This window comes from Ranitomeya variabilis, chromosome 4 (assembly GCF_051348905.1).
Source record: "Ranitomeya variabilis isolate aRanVar5 chromosome 4, aRanVar5.hap1, whole genome shotgun sequence".
Lineage (NCBI taxonomy): Eukaryota > Metazoa > Chordata > Amphibia > Anura > Dendrobatidae > Ranitomeya > Ranitomeya variabilis.
This window is the reverse complement of record NC_135235.1, coordinates 9,939,311-9,964,314: the sequence shown is the minus strand read 5'-3', so window position 1 is coordinate 9,964,314 and position 25,004 is coordinate 9,939,311. Positions and strand designations below refer to the sequence as shown.

At 46.5% G+C, this 25,004-nt stretch overlaps 1 protein-coding gene across 3 annotated transcripts in view; it reads left to right on the top strand.

Annotated features, from left to right (window-relative positions):
- ATRNL1 (attractin like 1) overlaps positions 1-25,004 on the top strand; it is a 767,569-nt gene that overhangs the window by 275,797 nt on the left and 466,768 nt on the right. For all 3 annotated transcript variants that reach the window (XR_013214392.1, XM_077257919.1, XM_077257920.1), the window contains exons 17-19: positions 267-455; positions 10,261-10,479; positions 23,640-23,777. Coding sequence is in view for 2 of the 3 variants with exons in the window: in XM_077257919.1 (XP_077114034.1) it covers positions 267-455; positions 10,261-10,479; positions 23,640-23,777 (546 nt within the window). In the remaining variant the exon portion in view is untranslated. The remainder of the gene's footprint in view (positions 1-266; positions 456-10,260; positions 10,480-23,639; positions 23,778-25,004) is intronic.

Below are 25,004 nucleotides of genomic sequence, written 5' to 3'. Positions count from 1 at the left end.
CAAATAGACTTACTTAGAAAATTGACATGTTCAATATTCATTACATGTGATTTCCTATATACAGCTGTGTGCAAAGTGGTCTGCAGCGTGTGACCCCCTATATACTGCTGTGTGTGGAGGGGTCTGCAGTGTGTTACCCCCTATATACTGCTGTGTGGAGGGGTCTGCAGTGTGTTACTTCCTATATAGTGCTGTGTGGAGGGGTCTGCAGTGTGTGACCCCCCATATACTGCAGTGTGTGACCCCCTTTGCTTTTGTCTCCACAGTCAGCCCCAACCAGAACGCCCGGCCGTGTAAGGTTCCCTGCTCCCTGCGCTCCTCCTGCGCCAACTGCACCAGTAACGGCATGGAGTGCATGTGGTGCAGCAGCACCCGGCGCTGTGTGGACTCCAACGCCTACATCATCTCCTTCCCGTACGGCCAGTGCCTGGAGTGGCAGACCAACACCTGCTCCCGTGAGTATCCTCTGTGTACACTGCAGTGTAAAGCATGGTGGACGGACACATTGGCCTTGTAGTGGCAGTGCTGCCCTGCAGCTCTGGATGTGACTAGAGCACAGCACATGGGGTCACCCAGGACCCCCCTGTATAAAGCTGTGGGCTGTAAGTCCTGAGCTCCTGCCCCGCCATTACCGCTCCTGGTCGGATCCGCCGCCTGTCCCAGCGCACTCAGGACTGAAGTGATTGGAGACAGATGGGAAATTGATATAAAAGAGGCTGCGAACAAATGGGAACAAAGTGTCTGCTGGTGCAGGGCGGCATTATGTGTCCGCAGAAGAGAGGCGTGGAGTCCGCTTTATGAGGGATCGTAGAGGACTGCGGCCGTGGTGGGGGAGGATGGAGGAGGATGGCGGCAGTGGAGGAGGATGGCGGCGGTGGGGGGAGGATGGAGGAGGATGGCGGCAGTGGAGGAGGATGGCGGCGGTGGGGGGAGGATGGCGGCGGTGGGGTGAGGATGGAGGAGGATGGCGGCAGTGGAGGAGGATGGAGGAGGATGGCGGCAGTGGGGGGGAGGATGGAGGAGGATGGCGGCAGTGGAGGAGGATGGCGGCGGTGGGGTGAGGATGGAGGAGGATGGCGGCAGTGGAGGAGGATGGCGGCAGTGGAGGAGGATGGAGGAGGATGGCGGCAGTGGGGGGGGAGGATGGAGGAGGATGGCGGCGGTGGGGTGAGGATGGAGGAGGATGGCGGCAGTGGAGGAGGATGGCGGCAGTGGGGGGGAGGATGGAGGAGGATGGCGGCAGTGGGGGGGAGGATGGAGGAGGATGGCGGCAGTGGAGGAGGATGGCAGCGGTGGAGGAGGATGGCGGCAGTGGGGGGAGGATGGCAGCGGTGGGGGGAGGATGGCAGCGGTGGTGGGGGAGGATGGAGGAGGGGGGAGGATGGAGGAGGATGGCGGAAGTGGAGGAGGATGGCGGCAGTGGGGGGGAGGATGGCAGCGGTGGTGGGGGGGAGGATGGCGGCGGTGGGGGGAGGATGGCGGCGGTGGAAGAAGATGGCTGCAGTGGAGGAGGACAGCGATGCTGGGGTAGGACGGCGGCGGTGGGGGAGGATGACAGCGGTGGGGGAGGATGGCGGTGGAGGAGGATGGCGGCGGTGGGGGGAGGATGGCAGCAGTGGAGGAGGATGGCGGCGGTGGGGGGAGGATGGCAGCAGTGGAGGAGGATGGCGGCGGTGGAGGAGGATGGCGGCGGTGGAGGAGGATGGCAGCAGTGGAGGAGGATGGCAGCGGTGGAGGAGTATGGCGGTGGAGGAGGATGGCGGCGGTGGGGGGAGGATGGCAGCAGTGGGGGGAGGATGGCAGAGGTGGAGGAGGATGGTGGTGGGGGGAGGATGGCGGCGGTGGGGGGAGGATGGTGGCGGTGGAAGAAGATGGCTGCAGTGGAGGAGGACAGCGATGCTGGGGTAGGACGGCGGCGGTGGGGGAGGATGACAGCGGTGGGGGAGGATGGCGGTGGAGGAGGATGGCGGCGGTGGGGGGAGGATGGCAGCAGTGGGGGGAGGATGGCAGCAGTGGAGGAGGATGGCGGTGGAGGAGGATGGCGGCAGTGGAGGAGGATGGCGGCAGTGGAGGAGGATGGCAGCGGTGGGGGGAGGATGGCAGCAGTGGAGGAGGATGGCGGCGGTGGGGGGAGGATGGCAGCAGTGGAGGAGGATGGCGGCGGTGGAGGAGGATGGCGGCGGTGGAGGAGGATGGCAGCAGTGGAGGAGGATGGCAGCGGTGGGGGGAGGATGGCGGTGGAGGAGGATGGCAGCGGTGGGGGGAGGATGGCGGTGGAGGAGGATGGCGGCGGTGGGGGGAGGATGGCAGCAGTGGGGGGAGGATGGCAGCGGTGGAGGAGGATGGTGGTGGGGGGAGGATGGCGGCGGTGGGGGGAGGATGGTGGCGGTGGAAGAAGATGGCTGTAGTGGAGGAGGACAGCGATGCTGGGGTAGGACGGCGGCGGTGGGGGAGGATGACAGCGGTGGGGGAGGATGGCGGTGGAGGAGGATGGCGGCGGTGGGGGGAGGATGGCAGCAGTGGGGGGAGGATGGCAGCAGTGGAGGAGGATGGCGGTGGAGAAGGATGGCGGCAGTGGAGGAGGATGGCGGCGGTGGAGGAGGATGGCAGCGGTGGGGGGAGGATGGCAGCAGTGGAGGAGGATGGCAGCAGTGGAGGAGGATGGCAGCAGTGGAGGAGGATGGCGGCGGTGAGGGGAGGATGGCAGCAGTGGGGGGAGGATGGCAGCGGTGGAGGAGGATGGCGGCGGTGGGGGTAGGATGGCGGCAGTTGAGGAGGATGGCGGTGGTGGAGGAGGATGGCAGCAGTGGAGGAGGATGGTGGCAGTGGAGCAGGACAGCAATGGTGGGGTAGGACGGTGGCAGTGGGGGAGGATGGCGGCGGTGGAGGAGGATGGCGGCAGTGGAGGAGGACAGCGATGGTGAGGTAGGACGGTGGCAGTGGGGGAGGATGACAGCGGTGGGGGACGGGTGACCTTGCTGCAGACCTGGGGCAGGTGAACAGCGGAGGTGCAGCAGGAACCTACAGAGAACCCCACACCCGCATTATCCCACTGTGATAGCTGCAGATACACACAATGTCAGGCCGCCGTGACGCTGGAGATTAATTCGCTTCACATTCTGCCGCATAAAATAAAAAAAATATTTTTATTAAATAAACATAATAGAATTTTCTATCCTTCCGATCATCTTTGCATGGGCGCCGCACGTTCCCAGATTGTGGAGCATTGCTCCATTGTCCGGACACAAAACAATTTCCATAAGTTTAAGGACGAAGAAACAAAAAGAGAGAGAGAGCGAGAGCGCGGCGGAGAGTAATGAGATTACGGGGCACTCCGCTCTCCCCGCTGGAGAATTCACTATTACATGCGGCATTGAGATTTACTGTCTTTATGGGCAGTAATTATGTGCATTGTAAAATGAAAGGCGTTCGGCCCGGCAGACCTTGGTGATGTGGCCCCGTGCCACTGCCACATGCCAGCGCCGGGGGAAAGAGGAGACAGCGCTGAACTCCCCAATAATAACCGTAACACTGCACCTACAAGGCAACAAATCTGTCAGGAGCTGCTCTCTCCCCAGAAAAAGGGCATTGTGACGTTCCCGAAAGTCTGCAACCCTGACACGGGATTTGCACAGGATACTGCTACATCATATGCAAGATACCACAGCACTGCTATAATACTGCCTCTATGTACAAGAATATAACAACTATAATACTGCCCCTATGTACAAGAATATAACTACTATAATACTGCCCCTATATACAAGAATATAACTACTATAATACTGCCCCCTATGTACAAGAATATAACTACTATAATACTGCCCCTATATACAAGAATATAACTACTATAATACTGCCCCTATGTACAAGAATATAACTACTATAATACTGCCCCTATGTACAAGAATATAACTACTATAATACTGCCCCTATGTACAAGAATATAACTACTATAATACTGCCCCTATATACAAGAATAGAACTACTATAATACTGCCCCTATGTACAAGAATATAACTACTATAATACTGCCCCTATGTACAAGAATATAACTACTATAATACTGCCCCTATGTACAAGAATATAACTACTATAATACTGCCCCTATGTACAAGAATACAACTGCTATAATACTGCTCCTATGTACAAGAATATAACTACTATAATACTGCTCCTATGTACAAGAATATAACTACTATAATACTGCCTCTATGTACAAGAATATAACAACTATAATACTGCCCCTATGTACAAGAATATAACTACTATAATACTGACCCTATGTACAAGAATATAACTACTATAATACTGCTCCTATGTACAAGAATATAACAACTATAATACTGCCCCTATATACAAGAATATAACTACTATAATACTGCTCCCTATGTACAAGAATATAACTACTATAATACTGCTCCTATATACAAGAATATAACTACTATAATACTGCCCCTATGTACAATAATATAACTACTATAATACTGCCCCTATGTACAAGAATATAACTACTATAATACTGCTCCTATGTACAAGAATATAACTACTATAATACTGCCCCTATGTACAAGAATATAACTACTATAATACTGCTCCTATGTACGAGAATATAACTACTATAATACTGCCCTATGTGCAAGAATATAACTACTATAATACTGCTCCCTATGTACAAGAATATAACTACTATAATACTGCCCCTATGTACAAGAATATAACTACTATAATACTGCCCCTATGTACAAGAATATAACTACTATAATACTGCTCCTATGTACAAGAATATAACTACTATAATACAGCTCCTATGTACAAGAATACAACTACTATAATACTGCTCCTATGTACAAGAATATAACTACTATAACACTGCTCCTATGTACAAGAATATAACTACTATAACACTGCTCCTATGTACAAGAATATAACTACTATAATACTGCTCCTATGTACAAGAATACAACTACTATAATACTGCTCCTATGTACAAGAATATAACTACTATAATACTGCCCCTATGTGCAATAATATAACTAATATAATACTGCCCCTATGTACAAGAATATAACTACTATAATACTGCTCCTATGTACAAGAATATAACTACTATAATACTGCCCCCTATGTACAAGAATATAACTACTATAATACTGCTCCTATGTACAAGAATATAACTACTATAATACTGCTCCTATGTATAAGAATATAACTACTATAATACTGCTCCTATGTACAAGAATATAACTACTATAATACTGCCCCTATGTACAAGAATATAACTACTATAATACTGCTCCTATGTACAAGAATATAACTACTATAATACTGCTCCTATGTACAAGAATATAACTACTATAACACTGCTCCTATGTACAAGAATATAACTACTATAATACTGCCCCCTATGTACAAGAATATAACTACTATAATACTGCTCCTATGTACAAGAATATAACTACTATAATACTGCTCCTATGTACAAGAATATAACTACTATAATACTGCCCCCTATGTACAAGAATATAACTACTATAATACTGCTCCTATGTACAAGAATATAACTAGTATAATACTGCCCCCTATGTACAAGAATATAACTACTATAATACTGCCCCTATGTACAAGAATATAACTACTATAATACTGCCCCTATGTACAAGAATATAACTACTATAATACTGCTCATATGTACAAGAATATAACTACTATAATACTGCCCCTATGTACAAGAATATAACTACTATAATACTGCTCCTATGTACAAGAATATAACTACTATAATACTGCCCCTATGTACAAGAATATAACTACTATAATACTGCCCCTATGTACAAGAATATAACTACTATAATACTGCCCCTATGTACAAGAATATAACTACTATAATACTGCTCCTATGTACAAGAATATAACTACTATAATACTGCTCCTATGTACAAGAATATAACTACTATAATACTGCTCCTATATACAAGAATATAACTACTATAATACTGCCCCTATGTATAAGAATATAATTACTATAATACTGCTCCTATATACAGGAATATAACTACTATAATACTGCTCCTATGTACAAGAATATAACTACTATAATACTGCTCCCTATGTACAAGAATATAACTACTATAATACTGCCCCTATGTACAAGAATATAACTACTATAATACTGCTCCTATGTACAAGAATATAACTACTATAATACTGCCCCTATGTACAAGAATATAACTACTATAATACTGCCCCCATGTACAAGAATATAACTACTATAATACTGCTCCTATGTACAAGAATATAACTACTATAATACTGCCCCTATGTACAAGAATATAACTACTATAATACTGCTCCTATGTACAAGAATATAACTACTATAATACTGCCCCCTATGTACAAGAATATAACTACTATAATACTGCTCCTATGTACAAGAATATAACTACTATAATACTGCTCCTATGTACAAGAATATAACTACTATAATACTGCTCCTATGTACAAGAATATAACTACTATAATACTGCCCCTATGTACAAGAATATAACTACTATAATACTGCCCCCATGTACAAGAATATAACTACTATAATACTGCCCCTATGTACAAGAATATAAACTACTATCTACTATAATACTGCCTGTTGTGAAATTGGATTCTGGGCTCCCCCGGTGGCCACTTGTGGAATTGAACTTGTGTGCATCATCCCCTCTGTTCACCTGCTCCTATCAGGATGTGGGAGTCGCTATATAACCTTGCTCCTCTGTCAGTTTCTTGCCGGTCAACAATGTAATCAGAAGCCTTCTGTGCTTGTTCCTGCTACTAGACAACTCCCAGCTAAGTTGGACTTTTGTCCTTGTGTGTTTTTGCATTTTGTTCCTGTTCACAGCTGCTGTTTCGTTACTGTGTCTGGAAAGCTCTTGTGATCGGAAATTGCCACTCTGGTGTTATGAGTTAATGCTAGAGTCTTAAAGGAATTTCTGGATGGTGTTTTGATAGGGTTTTCTGCTGACCATGAAAGTGTCCTTTCTGTCTTCCTGCTATCTAGAAAGCGGACCTCGATTTTGCTAAACCTATTTTCATACTACGTTTGTCATTTCATCTAAAATCACCGCCAATATATGTGGGGGCCTCTGTCTGCCTTTTGGGAAAATTTCTCTAGAGGTGAGCCAGGACTGTCTTTTCCTCTGCTAGGATTAGGTAGTTCTCCGGCTGGCGCTGGGCATCTAGGGTTAAAAAACATAGGCATGCTACCCGGCTACTTCTAGTTGTGCGGCAGGTTTAGTTCATGGTCAGTATAGTTTCCATCTTCCAAGAGCTAGTTCTCATATATGCTGGGCTATGTTCTCTCGCCATTGAGAATCATGACAACTGCCCCTATGTACAAGAATATAACTACTATAATACTGCCCCTATGTACAAGAATATAACTACAATAATACTGCTCCTACGTACAAGAATATAACTACTATAATACTGCTCATATGTACAAGAATATAACTACTATAATACTGCCCCTATGTACAAGAATATAACTACTATAATACTGCTCCCTATGTATAAGAATATAACTACTATAATACTGCTCCTATGTACAAGAATATAACTACTATAATACTGCTCCTATGTACAAGAATATAACTACTATAATACTGCCCCTATGTACAAGAATATAACTACTATAATACTGCTCCTATGTACAGGAATATAACTACTATAATACTGCCCCTATGTACAGGAATATAACTACTATAATACCGCCTCTATGTACAAGAATATAACTACTATAATACTGCTCCTATGTACAGGAATATAACTACTATAATACTGCCCCTATATACAAGAATATAACTACTATAATACTGCTCCCTATGTACAAGAATATAACTACTATAATACTGCCCCTATATACAAGAATATAACTACTATAATACTGCCCCTATGTACAAGAATATAACTACTATAATACTGCTCATATGTACAGGAATATAACTACTATAATACTGCCCCTATGTACAGGAATATAACTACTATAATACTGCTCCCTATGTATAAGAATATAACTACTATAATACTGCTCCTATGTACAGGAATATAACTACTATAATACTGCCCCCTATGTACAAGAATATAACTACTATAATACTGCTCCTATGTACAAGAATATAACTACTATAATACTGCTCCTATGTACAAGAATATAACTACTATAATACTGCTCCTATGTACAGGAATATAACTACTATAATACTGCCCCTATATACAAGAATATAACTACTATAATACTGCTCCCTATGTACAAGAATATAACTACTATAATACTGCCCCTATGTACAAGAATATAACTACTATAATACTGCTCCCTATGTATAAAAATATAACTACTATAATACTGCCCCTATGTACAAGAATATAACTACTATAATACCGCCTCTATGTACAAGAATATAACTACTATAATACTGCTCCTATGTACAAGAATATAACTACTATAATACTGCTCCTATGTACAAGAATATAACTACTATAATACTGCCCCTATGTACAAGAATATAACTACTATAATACTGCCCCTATGTACAAGAATATAACTACTATAATACTGCTCCTATGTACAAGAATATAACTACTATAATACTGCTCCTATGTACAAGAATATAACTACTATAATACTGCTCCTATGTACAAGAATATAACTACTATAATACTGCCCCTATGTACAAGAATATATCTACTATAATACTGCTCCTATGTACTAGAATATAACTACTATACTGCTCCCTATGTACAAGAATATAACTACTATAATACTGCTCCCTATGTTCAAGAATATAACTACTATAATACTGCCCCTATGTACAAGAATATAACTACTATAATACTGCTCCCTATGTATAAGAATATAACTACTATAATACTGCCCCTATGTACAAGAATATAACTACTATAATACTGCCTCTATGTACAAGAATATAACTACTATAATACTGCTCCTATGTACAAGAATATAACTACTATAATACTGCTCCTATGTACAAGAATATAACTACTATAATACTGCCCCTATGTACAAGAATATAACTACTATAATACTGCCCCTATGTACAAGAATATAACTACTATAATACTGCTCCTATGTACAAGAATATAACTACTATAATACTGCTCCTATGTACAAGAATATAACTACTATAATACTGCTCCTATGTACAAGAATATAACTACTATAATACTGCTCCTATGTACAAGAATATAACTACTATAATACTGCCCCTATGTACAAGAATATAACTACTATAATACTGCCCCTATGTACAAGAATATAACTACTATAATACTGCTCCTATGTGCAGGAATATAACTACTATAATACTGCACCTATGTACAAGAATATAACTACTATAATACTGCTCCTATATACAAGAATATAACTACTATAATACTGCTCCTATGTACAAGAATATAACTACTATAATACTGCTCCTATGTACAAGAATATAACTACTATAATACTGCCCCTATGTACAAGAATATAACTACTATAATGCTGCCCCCTATGTACAAGAATATAACTACTATAATACTGCCCCTATGTACAAGAATATAACTACTATAATACTGCCCCTATGTACAAGAATATAACTACTATAATGCTGCCCCCTATGTACAAGAATATAACTACTATAATACTGCTCCTATGTACAAGAATATAACTACTATAATACTGCTCCTATATACAAGAATATAACTACTATAATACTGCTCCTATGTACAAGAATATAACTACTATAATACTGCTCCTATGTACAAGAATATAACTACTATAATACTGCCCCTATGTACAAGAATATAACTACTATAATACTGCTCCTATGTACAGGAATATAACTACTATAATACTGCTTCTATGTACAAGAATATAACTACTATAATACTGCTCCTATGTACAAGAATATAACTACTATAATACTGCTCCTATATACAAGAATATAACTACTATAATACTGCTCCTATATACAAGAATATAACTACTATAATACTGCTCCTATGTACAAGAATATAACTACTATAATACTGCCCCTATGTACAAGAATATAACTACTATAATGCTGCCCCCTATGTACAAGAATATAACTACTATAATACTGCCCCTATGTACAAGAATATAACTACTATAATACTGCCCCTATGTACAAGAATATAACTACTATAACACTGCTCCCTATGTACAATAATGTTCGTACTTTTCTCTTTCTATAGCTCAGAATTGCTCCGGCTTCCGCACCTGCTCCCAGTGCTTGGAGCACCCCGGCTGTGGTTGGTGTAATGACCCCAGTAACACTGGGAAGGGCAGTTGTATAGAAGGTTCGTCCCGTGGACCGATGAAACCTCAGAGCAAACAGTCGAGTGAAATGGTTCTGGATTCCAGTTTGTGCCCACGGGACAAGAACTACGAGTGGTCATTCATCCACTGTCCAGGTGAGAAGAACGACGTCCGGTGTCATTTGTGTGATAGTTCCATCTACATTTTGTACAGGTGACCACACAGGAGCAGGGGAAGTCATGGTGTTCATCATTGGTGTGTGTGTGTGTGTGTGTGTGTGTGTGTATATATGTATGTATATATCTATCTATATATATGAGGCATCATGATTACTTGCTAATCCCGCCCCCTGCACAGTAGCTCCGCCCCCACATCACCACACATAATCCCGCCCCCCACCACATTACCACACTATTGTCATTAACTTCATTTTAAGTTAATTTACCACCTGTGTAAGATCTATTGAATGTTGTCATTATTTACTTTAGTTTAATCACCAGCAGCGTTAATTAGATAGCAGTGAGCGTGCCGAGCGTTAGCTGGCTGGAAACAGCTAGTGTGTATGTGTGTGTGTATGTGTGTGTATATATATATATATATATATATATATATATATATATATATATATATATATATATATATATATATATATATATATATATATATATATATATATATATATATATATACTAGATGGCAGCCCGATTCTAAAGAATCGGGAGTCTAGAATCCATATATACTTTATTTATTCAAATGTAAGAATAATACAATTAATAAATAATAGTAAGAAAGAACAAAAAATGGCTGCACTCACCAGCTCTTGACAATTCTTGACAGTACGGCACATTTCTGATTGGTCGCTCGCGGCAGGCGGCAACCAATCAGAAAAGTGCCGCGCACCACGAAGGCATATATCTTTGTCCACCCTGAGCGGGTGTAGGACGCTGGTGACGTCACTTATCTCCGGACATTATCTCCGGACAAAGCCACGGAAGTTGGCACAAATTGCCGGAAGTAGTATTCTAGGCAATTATATATTAGATTTTAATGTTATCAGTGTTTACCTTTGAACGTTTATATTGTATTGTCCTGTCACCAGCCATGTGTACGATTATCGGCCGAAAGCCTCTCTGGAACCAATAATCACCTCATGTAAAGGTATCTTTATAAGTTAAAGATTCAGAATACTATGACTTTTATCATATCCTGAACAGTCAAGTTTTTTATGAACCGTTAAGGTTTTCTGGTTGAAGTAAAAAAAACTCTGAGTGTTTACAGTTTGAAACCATAAAATGTTGAAAAATTATGTCATTCTTGAGTATATCACTCAATGGTGCTCCTAAACGTGTCAAATTTGATCTATAATATACTTTAATATACGTTACTTTAATCTTTAATATACTTAAGAACAGGGCCCCAGACATCACACAGGGGGTCTGAAACACCGCACAGTGGTCCAAAATATCGCTGTGCTCTGCCTGGGGCCCCATATGCTGCCTGGGGCCCCTGTGCTCTGCCTGGGGCCCCATATGCTGCCTGGGGCCCCGTGCTCTGCCTGGGGCCACATGTTCTGCCTGGGGCCCCTGTGCTCTGCCTGGGGCCACTGTGCTCTGCCTGGGGCCCCATATGCTGCCTGGGGCCCCTGTGCTCTGCCTGGGACCCCATAGGCTGCCTGGGGCCCCTGTGCTCTGCCTGGGGCCCCATAGGCTGCCTGGGGCCCCTGTGCTCTACCTGGGACCACTGTGCTCTGCCTGGGGCCCCATATGCTGCCTGGGGCCCCTGTGCTCTGCCTGGGGCCCCTGTGCTCTGCCTGGGGCCCCATGTTCTGCCTGGGGCCACTGTGCTCTGCCTGGGGCCCCATAGGCTGCCTGGGGCCCACTGTGCTCTGCCTGGGACCACTGTGCTCTGCCTGGGGCCCCATATGCTGCCTGGGACCACTGTGCTCTGCCTGGGGCCCCATATGCTGCCTGGGGCCCCTGTGCTCTGCCTGGGGCCACTGTGCTCTGCCTGGGGCCCCATATGCTGCCTGGGGCCCCATATGCTGCCTGGGGCCCCTGTGCTCTGCCTGGGGCCCCATATGCTGCCTGGGGCCCCTGTGCTCTGCCTGGGGCCCCTGTGCTCTGCCTGGGGCCCCTGTGCTCTGCCTGGGGCCCCATGTTCTGCCTGGGGCCACTGTGCTCTGCCTGGGGCCCCATAAGCTGCCTGGGGCCCCTGTGCTCTGCCTGGGACCACTGTGCTCTGCCTGGGGCCCCATATGCTGCCTGGGGCCCCTGTGCTCTGCCTGGGGCCACTGTGCTCTGCCTGGGGCCCCATATGCTGCCTGGGGCCACTGTGCTCTGCCTGGGGCCCCATATGCTGCCTGGGGCCCCTGTGCTCTGCCTGGGGCCCCATATGCTGCCTGGGGCCCCTGTGCTCTGCCTGGGGCCCCTGTGCTCTGCCTGGGGCCCCATGTTCTGCCTGGGGCCACTGTGCTCTGCCTGGGGCCCCATATGCTGCCTGGGGCCCCTGTGCTCTGCCTGGGGCCCCATATGCTGCCTGGGGCCCCTGTGCTCTGCCTGGGGCCCCTGTGCTCTGCCTGGGGCCCCATATGCTGCCTGGGGCCCCTGTGCTCTGCCTGGGGCCCCTGTGCTCTGCCTGGGGCCCCATGTTCTGCCTGAGGCCCCTGTGCTCTGCCTGGGGCCACTGTGCTCTGCCTGGGGCCCCATATGCTGCCTGGGGCCCCTGTGCTCTGCCTGGGGCCCCATATGCTGCCTGGGGCCCCTGTGCTCTGCCTGGGGCCCCATATGCTGCCTGGGGCCCCTGTGCTCTGCCTGGGGCCCCTGTGCTCTGCCTGGGGCCCCATATGCTGCCTGGGGCCCCTGTGCTCTGCCTGGGGCCCCTGTGCTCTGCCTGGGGCCCCATGTTCTGCCTGAGGCCCCTGTGCTCTGCCTGGGGCCACTGTGCTCTGCCTGGGGCCCCATATGCTGCCTGGGGCCCCTGTGCTCTGCCTGGGGCCCCATATGCTGCCTGGGGCCCCTGTGCTCTGCCTGGGGCCACTGTGCTCTGCCTGGGGCCCCCTAGGCTGCCTGGGGCCCCTGTGCTCTGCCTGGGATCACTGTGCTCTGCCTGGGGCCCCATATGCTGCCTGGGGCCCCTGTGCTCTGCCTGGGGCCCCTGTGCTCTGCCTGGGGCCCCATGTTCTGCCTGGGGCCACTGTGCTCTGCCTGGGGCCCCATATGCTGCCTGGGGCCCCTGTGCTCTGCCTGGGGCCCCATATGCTGCCTGGGGCCCCTGTGCTCTGCCTGGGGCCCCTGTGCTCTGCCTGGGGCCCCATATGCTGCCTGGGGCCCCTGTGCTCTGCCTGGGGCCCCTGTGCTCTGCCTGGGGCCCCATATGCTGCCTGGGGCCCCTGTGCTCTGCCTGGGGCCCCTGTGCTCTGCCTGGGGCCCCATATGCTGCCTGGGGCCCCTGTGCTCTGCCTGGGGCCCCTGTGCTCTGCCTGGGGCCCCATATGCTGCCTGGGGCCCCTGTGCTCTGCCTGGGGCCACTGTGCTCTGCCTGGGGCCCCATATGCTGCCTGGGGCCCCTGTGCTCTGCCTGGGGCCCCATATGCTGCCTGGGGCCCCTGTGCTCTGCCTGGGGCCACTGTGCTCTGCCTGGGGCCCCCTAGGCTGCCTGGGGCCCCTGTGCTCTGCCTGGGATCACTGTGCTCTGCCTGGGGCCCCATATGCTGCCTGGGGCCCCTGTGCTCTGCCTGGGGCCCCTGTGCTCTGCCTGGGTGTAGGACACTGGTGACGTCACTTATCTCCGGACATTAGCTCCGGACATTAGCTCCGGACATTAGCTCCGGACATTAGCTCCGGACATTATCTCCGGACATTAGCTCCGGACAAAGCCACGGAAGTTGGCACAAATTGCAGGAAGTAGTATTCTAGGCAATTATATATTAGATACACTCACCGGCCACTTTATTAGGTACACCATGCTAGTAACGGGTTGGACCCCCTTTTGCCTTCAGAACTGCCTCAATTCTTCGTGGCATAGATTCAACAAGGTGCTGGAAGCATTCCTCAGAGATTTTGGTCCATATTGACATGATGGCATCACACAGTTGCCGCAGATTTGTCGGCTGCACATCCCAAAGATGCTCCATACAAGGCAGGATGGATCCATGCTTTCATGTTGTTTACGCCAAATTCTGACCCTACCATCCGAATGTCGCAGCAGAAATCGAGACTCATCAGACCAAGCAACGTTTTTCCAATCTTCTACTGTCCAATTTCGATGAGCTTGTACAAATTGTAGCCTCAGTTTCCTGTTCTTAGCTGAAAGGAGTGGTACCCAGTGTGGTCTTCTGCTGCTGTAGCCCATCTGCCTCAAAGTTCGACGCACTGTGCGTTCAGAGATGCTCTTAGGCCTACCTTGGTTGTAACGGGTGGCGATTTGAGTCACTGTTGCCTTTCTATCAGCTCGAACCAGTCTGCCCATTCTCCTCTGACCTCTGGCATCAACAAGGCATTTCCGCCCACAGAACTGCCGCTCACTGGATTTTTTTTCTTTTTCGGACCATTCTCTGTAAACCCTAGAGATGGTTGTGCGTGAAAATCCCAGTAGATCAGCAGTTTCTGAAATACTCAGACCAGCCCTTCTGGCACCAACAACCATGCCACGTTCAAAGGCACTCAAATCACCTTTCTTCCCCATACTGATGCTCGGTTTGAACTGCAGGAGATTGTCTTGACCATGTCTACATGCCTAAATGCACTGAGTTGCAGCCATGTGATTGGCTGATTAGAAATTAAGTGTTAACAAGAAGTTGGACAGGTGTACCTAATAAAGTGGCCGGTGAGTGTGTGTATGTATATATATATATATATATATATATATATATATATATATATATATATATATATATATATAATGTGTGTATATAGTGTTATTATACACGATAAAGATAGAATATATATAATCTATATCGTGTATAATAACATTTTATATATATATATATATATATATATATATATATATATATTGTAAATCTCAATAATGTAAATTGTTTATTCTAATACAGTCATGGATGAAAGTGTTGGCACCCTTGAAATCGTTACAGAAATTGAAATATTTATCCCAGAAATTTATTGCAATTACACGTTTTGTTATACACATGTTTATTTCTTTTTTGTGAGTTGGAACAACACAAAGAAAACTGAGAAAAAGGGAAACTGGACATAATTTCACACAAAACGCCAATAATGGGCCCCAAAAAATTCTTGGAACCATTCCAAAAATTTGGGTAAACAACTTTGTTTCCAGCATGTGATGCTTGTTCACATTCACCTGTGGCAAGTAACAGTTGTGGGCAATATGAAAATCACACCTGAAACCTTTTAAAAAGGGGAGAAGTTGCCTCAGTGTTTGCATTGTGTGTCTGTGTGTTCCACTGTTAGCATGATGAACAGAAAGAGGAGAAGAGAACGGTCTGAGGACTTGAGAACTAAAATTGTTGAATAATACCAACAATCTCAAGGTTACAATTCCATCTCCAAAAAAATCTATACTGCAGATTGCCAAAATGTGAGTAAGTCAAAATCCTTCTGGGAAAACGTCTTGTGGACAAATGAGACCATGATAGAGCTTTTTGGTAAAGCACATCATTCTACTGTTTACCTAAAACAGAATGAGGCTTACAAAGAAAAAGAACACAATACCTACAGTCAGATATGGTGGAGGGTCAGATGTTTTGTGGTTGGTTTGATGTCTCTGGCACTGGGGGCCTTGACTGTGTGTTGGGCATCATGAAATCTGAAGATTACCAAAGGATTTTGGGTGGCAATGTAGTGTCTAGTGTCATAAAGCTGGGTTTGCATCGTAGGCCATAGGTGTTCCATCAGGACAATGACCCCATAATACGAGTTCTGAAGTGGCAGCAATGAGTCCGGATCTAAATCCCATTGATCCCCTGTGGAGAGATCTTACAATCGCTGTTGAGAATCACATATGAGACCGAGAGAAGAGTCGTCCAAGATGCCGGCTGAGAGGAGTAAGAAGCTTGTGGGTGGTTATGGGAAGCGATTGGCTGCAGTATTTATTCCAAAGGGCACAACCAAATATTAAGCTGAGGGTGCCAACAATTGTGTGCGGACTATTTTTAGAGTTTTGTGTGAAATTTTGACGAATTTGCCTTTTTTCTTTGTTTTTTTTTTGTGTTGTTCCAATATACACAATGGAAATAAACCTGTGTATGAGGAACGTGTGTGCATGAGGAACGTGTGTGTATGAGGAACGTGTGTGTATGAGGAACGTGTGTGTATGAGGAACGTGTGTGTATGAGGAACGTGTGTGTATGAGGAACGTGTGTGTATGAGGAACGTGTGTGTGTATGAGGAACGTGTGTGTGTATGAGGAACGTGTGTGTGTATGAGGAACGTGTTGTGAAATTGGATTTTGGGCTCCCCCGGTGGCCACTGGTGGAATTGAACTGGTGTGCATCATCCCCTCTGTTCACCTGTTTCCATCAGGATGTGGGAGTCGCTATTTAACCTTGCTCCTCTGTCACTTCCATGCCGGTCAACATTGTAATCAGAAGCCTTTCTGTGCATGTTCCTGCTGCTAGACAACTCCCAGCTAAGTTGGACTTAGTCCTTGTTTGTTTTTGCATTTTGTTCCAGTTCACAGCTGTAGTTTCGTTTCTGTGTCTGGAAAGCTCTTGTGATCTGAAATTGCCACTCTGATGTTATGAGTTAATACTAGAGTCTTAAAGTAATTTCAGGATGGTATTTTGATAGGGTTTTCAGCTGACCATGAGAGTGCCCTTTCTGTCTTCCTGCTATCTAGTAAGCGGACCTCAATTTTGCTAAACCTATTTTCATACTACGTTTGTCATTTCATCTAAAATCACCGCCAATATTTGTGGGGGCCTCTGTCTGCCTTTCGGGGAAATTTCTCTAGAGGTGAGCCAGGACTATATTTTCCTCTGCCAGGATTAGTTAGTCCTCCGGCCGGCGCTGGGCGTCTAGGGATAAAACGCAGGCTACGCTACCCGGCTACTGTTAGTTGTGCGGCAGGTTTAGTTCATGGTCAGTTTAGTTTCCATCCTTCCAAGAGCTAGTTCTTATGTTTGCTGGGCTATGTTCTCTTGCCATTGAGAACCATAACAGTTTGACCGGCCTAAAAGGGTTAAATTAATTGACAGAGAAAGGAGAGAAAAGAGAAGTCTGCTGAAGATTTTTTTTTTTTTTTCTCAGTTCTGAGTGTGCTTGTAATTGAATCTCTTGCAAGTCTGCCTATATTGCAGCCTTTCTCTCTCTCTCTCCTTCTAATCCTGGAATGGCTCTGTGTTCACCTGTTTAAAATGGATATTCAGAGTTTAGCTGCAGGTTTGAATAATCTCACCACGAAAGTTCAAAACTTACAAGATTTTGTTGTTCATGTTCCTATATCTGAACCTAGAATTCCTTTGCCTGAATTTTTCTCGGGGAATAGATCTTGCTTTCAAAATTTCAAAAATAATTGCAAGTTGTTTTTGTCCCTGAAATCTCGCTCTGCTGGAGATCCTGCTCAGCAGGTCAGGATTGTGATTTCTTTGCTCCGGGGCGACCCTCAGGATTGGGCTTTTGCATTGGCTCCAGGGGATCCTGCATTGCTCAATGTGGATGCGTTTTTTCTGGCCTTGGGGTTGCTTTATGAGGAACCTCAGTTAGAACTTCAGGCGGAAAAGGCCTTGATGTCCCTATCTCAGGGGCAAGACGAAGCTGAAATATACTGCCAGAAATTCCGTAAATGGGCTGTGCTTACTCAGTGGAATGAGTGCGCCCTGGCGGCGAATTTCAGAGAGGGTCTCTCTGATGCCATTAAGGATGTTATGGTGGGGTTCCCTGTGCCTGCGGGTCTGAATGAGTCCATGACAATGGCTATCCAGATCGATAGGCGTCTGCGGGAGCGCAAACCTGTGCACCATTTGGCGGTGTCTACTGAGAAGACGCCAGAGAATATGCAATGTGATAGAATTCTGTCCAGAAGTGAACGGCAGAATTTTAGACGAAAAAATGGGTTGTGCTTCTATTGCGGTGATTCAACTCATGTTATATCAGCATGCTCTAAGCGTACTAAGAAGCTTGATAAGTCTGTTTCAATTGGCACTTTACAGTCTAAGTTTATTCTATCTGTGACCCTGATTTGTTCTTTATCATCTATTACCGCGGATGCCTATGTCGACTCTGGCGCCGCTTTGAGTCTTATGGATTGGTCCTTTGCCAAACGCTGTGGGTATGATTTGGAGCCTCTTGAAACTCCTATACCCCTGAAGGGGATTGACTCCACCCCATTGGCTAGCAATAAACCACAATACTGGACACAAGTAACTATGCGGATTAATCCGGATCACCAGGAGATTATTCGCTTTCTTGTGCTGTATAACCTACATGATGTGTTGGTGCTTGGATTGCCATGGCTGCAATCTCATAACCCAGTCCTTGACTGGAAAGCTATGTCTGTGTTAAGCTGGGGATGTAAGGGGACGCATGGGGACGTACCTGTGGTTTCCATTTCATCATCTATTCCCTCTGAGATTCCTGAATTCTTGACTGAATATCGTGACGTTTTTGAAGAACCTAAGCTTGGTTCATTACCTCCGCACCGGGAGTGCGATTGTGCCATAGATTTGATTCCGGGTAGTAAATACCCTAAGGGTCGTTTATTTAATCTGTCTGTGCCTGAACATGCTGCTATGCGAGAATATATAAAGGAGTCCTTGGAAAAGGGACATATTCGTCCTTCGTCATCTCCCTTAGGAGCCGGTTTTTTCTTTGTGGCTAAGAAAGATGGCTCTTTGAGGCCGTGCATTGATTATCGGCTTTTGAATAAAATCACGGTTAAATATCAATATCCGTTGCCACTGCTGACTGATTTGTTTGCTCGCATAAAGGGGGCCAAGTGGTTCTCTAAGATAGATCTCCGTGGGGCGTATAATTTGGTGCGAATTAAGCAGGGGGATGAGTGGAAAACCGCATTTAATACGCCCGAGGGCCACTTTGAGTATTTGGTGATGCCTTTTGGTCTTTCAAATGCCCCTTCAGTCTTTCAGTCCTTTATGCATGACATTTTCCGTGATTATTTGGATAAATTTATGATTGTGTATCTGGATGATATTTTGATTTTTTCGGATGACTGGGACTCTCATGTCCAGCAGGTCAGGAGGGTTTTGCAGGTTTTGCGGTCTAATTCCTTGTGTGTGAAGGGTTCTAAGTGCGTTTTTGGGGTTCAAAAGATTTCCTTTTTGGGATATATTTTTTTCCCCCTCTTCCATCGAGATGGATCCTGTCAAGGTTCAGGCTATTTGTGATTGGACGCAACCCTCTTCTCTTAAGAGTCTTCAGAAATTTTTGGGCTTTGCTAACTTTTATCGTCGATTTATTGCTGGTTTTTCTGATGTTGTTAAACCATTGACTGATTTGACTAAGAAGGGTGCTGATGTTGCTGATTGGTCCCCTGCTGCTGTGGAGGCCTTTCGGGAGCTTAAGCGCCGCTTTTCTTCCGCCCCTGTGTTGCGTCAGCCTGATGTTGCTCTTCCTTTTCAGGTTGAGGTCGACGCTTCTGAAATCGGAGCTGGGGCGGTTTTGTCGCAGAGAAGTTCCGATTGCTCCGTGATGAGACCTTGTGCTTTTTTCTCGCGTAAATTTTCGCCCGCCGAGCGGAATTATGATGTTGGGAATCGGGAGCTTTTGGCCATGAAGTGGGCTTTTGAGGAGTGGCGTCATTGGCTTGAGGGGGCTAGACATCAGGTGGTGGTATTGACTGACCACAAAAATCTAATTTATCTTGAGTCCGCCAGACGCCTGAATCCTAGACAGGCGCGCTGGTCGTTGTTTTTCTCTCGGTTTAATTTTGTGGTGTCCTACCTGCCGGGTTCTAAGAATGTTAAGGCAGATGCCCTTTCTAGGAGTTTTGAGCCTGACTCCCCTGGTAATTCTGAACCTACAGGTATCCTTAAGGATGGAGTGATATTGTCTGCCGTTTCTCCAGACCTGCGGCGGGCCTTGCAGGAGTTTCAGGCGGATAGACCTGATCGTTGCCCACCTGGTAGACTGTTTGTTCCTGATGATTGGACCAGTAAAGTCATTTCTGAGGTTCATTCTTCTGCGTTGGCAGGTCATCCTGGAATCTTTGGTACCAGGGATTTGGTGGCAAGGTCCTTCTGGTGGCCTTCCCTGTCTCGAGATGTGCGAGGCTTCGTGCAGTCTTGTGACGTTTGTGCTCGGGCCAAGCCTTGTTGTTCTCGGGCTAGTGGATTGTTGTTGCCCTTGCCTATCCCGAAGAGGCCCTGGACGCACATCTCGATGGATTTTATTTCGGATCTTCCTGTTTCTCAGAAGATGTCTGTCATCTGGGTGGTGTGTGATCGTTTCTCTAAGATGGTCCATTTGGTTCCCCTGCCTAAGTTGCCTTCTTCTTCCGAGTTGGTTCCTCTGTTTTTTCAAAATGTGGTCCGTTTGCATGGTATTCCGGAGAATATCGTTTCTGACAGAGGTACCCAATTCGTGTCTAGATTTTGGCGAGCATTCTGTGCTAGGATGGGCATAGATTTGTCTTTCTCGTCTGCTTTCCATCCTCAGACTAATGGCCAGACCGAGCGGACGAATCAGACCTTGGAGACATATTTGAGGTGTTTTGTGTCTGCAGATCAGGATGATTGGGTTGCTTTTTTGCCTTTAGCGGAGTTTGCCCTCAATAATCGGGCCAGCTCTGCCACCTTGGTGTCTCCCTTTTTCTGTAATTCGGGGTTTCATCCTCGATTTTCTTCTGGTCAGGTGGAATCTTCGGATTGTCCTGGAGTGGATGCTGTGGTGGAGAGGTTGCATCAGATTTGGGGGCAGGTAGTGGACAATTTGAAGTTGTCCCAGGAGAAGACTCAGCTTTTTGCCAACCGCCGGCGTCGGGTTGGTCCTCGGCTTTGTGTTGGGGACTTGGTGTGGTTGTCTTCTCGTTTTGTCCCTATGAGGGTTTCTTCTCCCAAGTTTAAGCCTCGGTTCATCGGCCCGTACAAGATATTGGAGATTCTTAACCCTGTGTCCTTCCGTTTGGACCTCCCTGCATCTTTTTCTATTCATAATGTTTTTCATCGGTCATTATTGCGCAGGTATGAGGTACCGGTTGTGCCTTCCGTTGAGCCTCCTGCTCCGGTGTTGGTTGAGGGCGAGTTGGAGTACGTTGTGGAAAAAATCTTGGACTCCCGTGTTTCCAGACGGAAACTCCAGTATCTGGTCAAATGGAAGGGATACGGTCAGGAGGATAATTCTTGGGTGACTGCCTCTGATGTTCATGCCTCCGATTTGGTCCGTGCCTTTCATAGGGCTCATCCTGATCGCCCTGGTGGTTCTGGTGAGGGTTCGGTGCCCCCTCCTTGAGGGGGGGGTACTGTTGTGAAATTGGATTTTGGGCTCCCCCGGTGGCCACTGGTGGAATTGAACTGGTGTGCATCATCCTCTCTGTTCACCTGTTTCCATCAGGATGTGGGAGTCGCTATTTAGCCTTGCTCCTTTGTCACTTCCATGCCGGTCAACATTGTAATCAGAAGCCTTTCTGTGCATGTTCCTGCTGCTAGACAACTCCCAGCTAAGTTGGACTTAGTCCTTGTTTGTTTTTGCATTTTGTTCCAGTTCACAGCTGTAGTTTCGTTTCTGTGTCTGGAAAGCTCTTGTGATCTGAAATTGCCACTCTGATGTTATGAGTTAATACTAGAGTCTTAAAGTAATTTCAGGATGGTATTTTGATAGGGTTTTCAGCTGACCATGAGAGTGCCCTTTCTGTCTTCCTGCTATCTAGTAAGCGGACCTCAATTTTGCTATACCTATTTTCATACTACGTTTGTCATTTCATCTAAAATCACCGCCAATATTTGTGGGGGCCTCTGTCTGCCTTTCGGGGAAATTTCTCTAGAGGTGAGCCAGGACTATATTTTCCTCTGCCAGGATTAGTTAGTCCTCCGGCCGGCGCTGGGCGTCTAGGGATAAAACGCAGGCTACGCTACCCGGCTACTGTTAGTTGTGCGGCAGGTTTAGTTCATGGTCAGTTTAGTTTCCATCCTTCCAAGAGCTAGTTCTTATGTTTGCTGGGCTATGTTCTCTTGCCATTGAGAACCATAACAGGAACGTGTGTGTGTATGAGGAACGTGTGTGTGTATGAGGAACGTGTGTGTGTATGAGGAACGTGTGTGTATGAGGAACGTGTGTGTATGAGGAACGTGTGTGTGTATGAGGAACGTGTGTGTGTATGAGGAACGTGTGTGTGTATGAGGAACGTGTGTGTGTATGGGGAACGTGTGTGTATGGGGAACGTGTGTGTATGGGGAACGTGTGTGTATGGGGAACGTGTGTGTATGGGGAACGTGTGTGTATGAGGAACGTGTGTGTATGAGGAACGTGTGTGTATAGGGAACGTGTGTGTATAGGGAACGTGTGTGTATAGGGAATGTGTGTGTATAGGGAACGTGTGTGTATAAAAGGAACTTGTATAAGGAATGTGTGTATAAGGATTCAGGAACCTGTGTATAAGGAACCTGTGTATAAGGAACCTGTGTATAAGGCAGCCAGCGCTTTCGGCCATGACTGTAGATGCTCATCAGTATCTGGAGCAGATCCGGGTAATACGGAGAACCTGTCACCCTGTGCGACCCCCGAGCAGCAGTGATCAGAGACTGCAGGATTTCAGAGAAAACACAGGGTGGACTCCTCACCGGTGACAGTGTTGTTATCGAGGGTCCGCACAAGAGTCAGTCCCCCTGATTGGCTGTAAGGTGTGAATCTGGGGCATCTGGTGAGTCTTGTGCGCCCCGGCAGGAATCTTTCTGCCATCAGGTACCAGGGGGAGGTTTCTGGCGTGCGGACCCCCACAGCTCATCTTGTCCGCTCCTCACCGGAAGGACATTTCTTGTTACATTTCTGTATCACGTTATATTCCCACTGGATGACGTGCACTGTTAGTAATAATCTCTGTGCCGCCATATCCTGCCGTGCGCTATTAGGTGCAGCTGTGAATGGCCGCAGAAACTCCGCACATTATTATATGGCTGCACAGTGTAATACCGCCATATGACGTGGACTGTGTAAAACCGCCATATAACCTGGACTGTGTAATACTGCCATATAATGTGCACTGTGTAATACCATCATATAATGTGCACTGTGTAATACCGCCATATAATGTGCACAGTGTAATACCGCCATATAACGTGCACAGTGTAATACCGCCATATAATGTGCACTGCGTAGTACCGCCATATAACATGCTGTGATGTGTGCTATACTCCTCCCTGCTCTGTAACGTTCTGCTCTTCTTGCAGCGTGCCAATGTAACGGGCACAGCACCTGCACCAGCAGCAACGTGTGTGAGCAATGCAAGAACCTGACTACAGGGAAGCACTGCGAGGCCTGCATGCCGGGGTACCACGGGAACCCCACCAACGGGGGCGAGTGCGAAGGTAAGACATACTGGGGCCAAACTCACCGGTGCTGGGAGATACAGGGAATGTATCATTATACTGGGACCGTACTGACCTCTGGACATCTTGGAGCCCGGACCTCCTGTGTATGAGGCTGGTGCGGACCCTTCTGCCTCCTCCTGTGATGTTACTGGGGGTCTCTGCTCCTGCGGACCCTCATCTCCTTCTGTTACCACTGACTATTTCACATTCTCCTCCTCCTTCCAGGGTTCTGCCGCCATTTTCTGCACCCGGTTCCTGTGTTTCAAAATAGCATGTTTTTGGCCACAATTGTTCTATGACTTCTGGCCAGAATTCTCTGCACCTCAGAGCTGTGTTTGACTTCTGTAATTTTTACTGGTTCCCTCTCTTGTCCCCTCGCACCCCCCTCCCTCCCTCCCGTTTCTTTCCCCTTTGTCCATTTATTTACAAAATTCAATAAAAATATTTAAAAACAATTCTCTGCATGGTACAGAGGGGGAAATAAGTGTTTGATCCCCGGCTGATTTTGCAGGTTTTCCCACCTGCACAGAATGCAGAGATCTGTAATTGTTATCGTAGGTTTCACTTCACCTGTGAGAGACAGAATCTAAAGATAAAATCCAGAATATCACATTGTAGGATCGTTACATAATTACTTTGCCTTTTATTGCATGAAATAAGTATTTGATCACTGACCAACCAGCGAGAATTCTGCTCTCACAGACCTGTTAGTGTTTCTGTAAGAAGCCTCCTACTCTGCACTCATTACCTGGATTAATTGCTCCTGTTTGACCTCGTTACCTGTATAAAAAGACACATGTCCACACACTCAATCACACTCCAACCTCTCCACCATGGCCAAGACCAAAGAGCTGTCTAAGGACACCAGGGACAAAATTGTAGAGCTGCACAAGACTGGGATGGGCTACAGGACAAGCAGCTTGGTGAGAAGACAACAACTGTTGGCACAATTATTAGAAAATGGAAGAAACACAAGATGGCTGTCAATCTTCCTCGGTCTGGGGCTCCATGCAAGATCTCGCCCCGAGGGGTAAGGATGGTTCTGAGAAAGGTCAGGAATCAGTCCAGATCTACACAGGAGGACCTGGTCAATGACCTGAAGACTGAAGAGAGCTGGGACCACTCTCACCATTACCATTAGTAACACACTGCACCTTCATGGAGTAAAATCCTGCAGGCACACAAGGTCCCCTGCTCACACCAGCACATGTCCAGCCTCGTCTG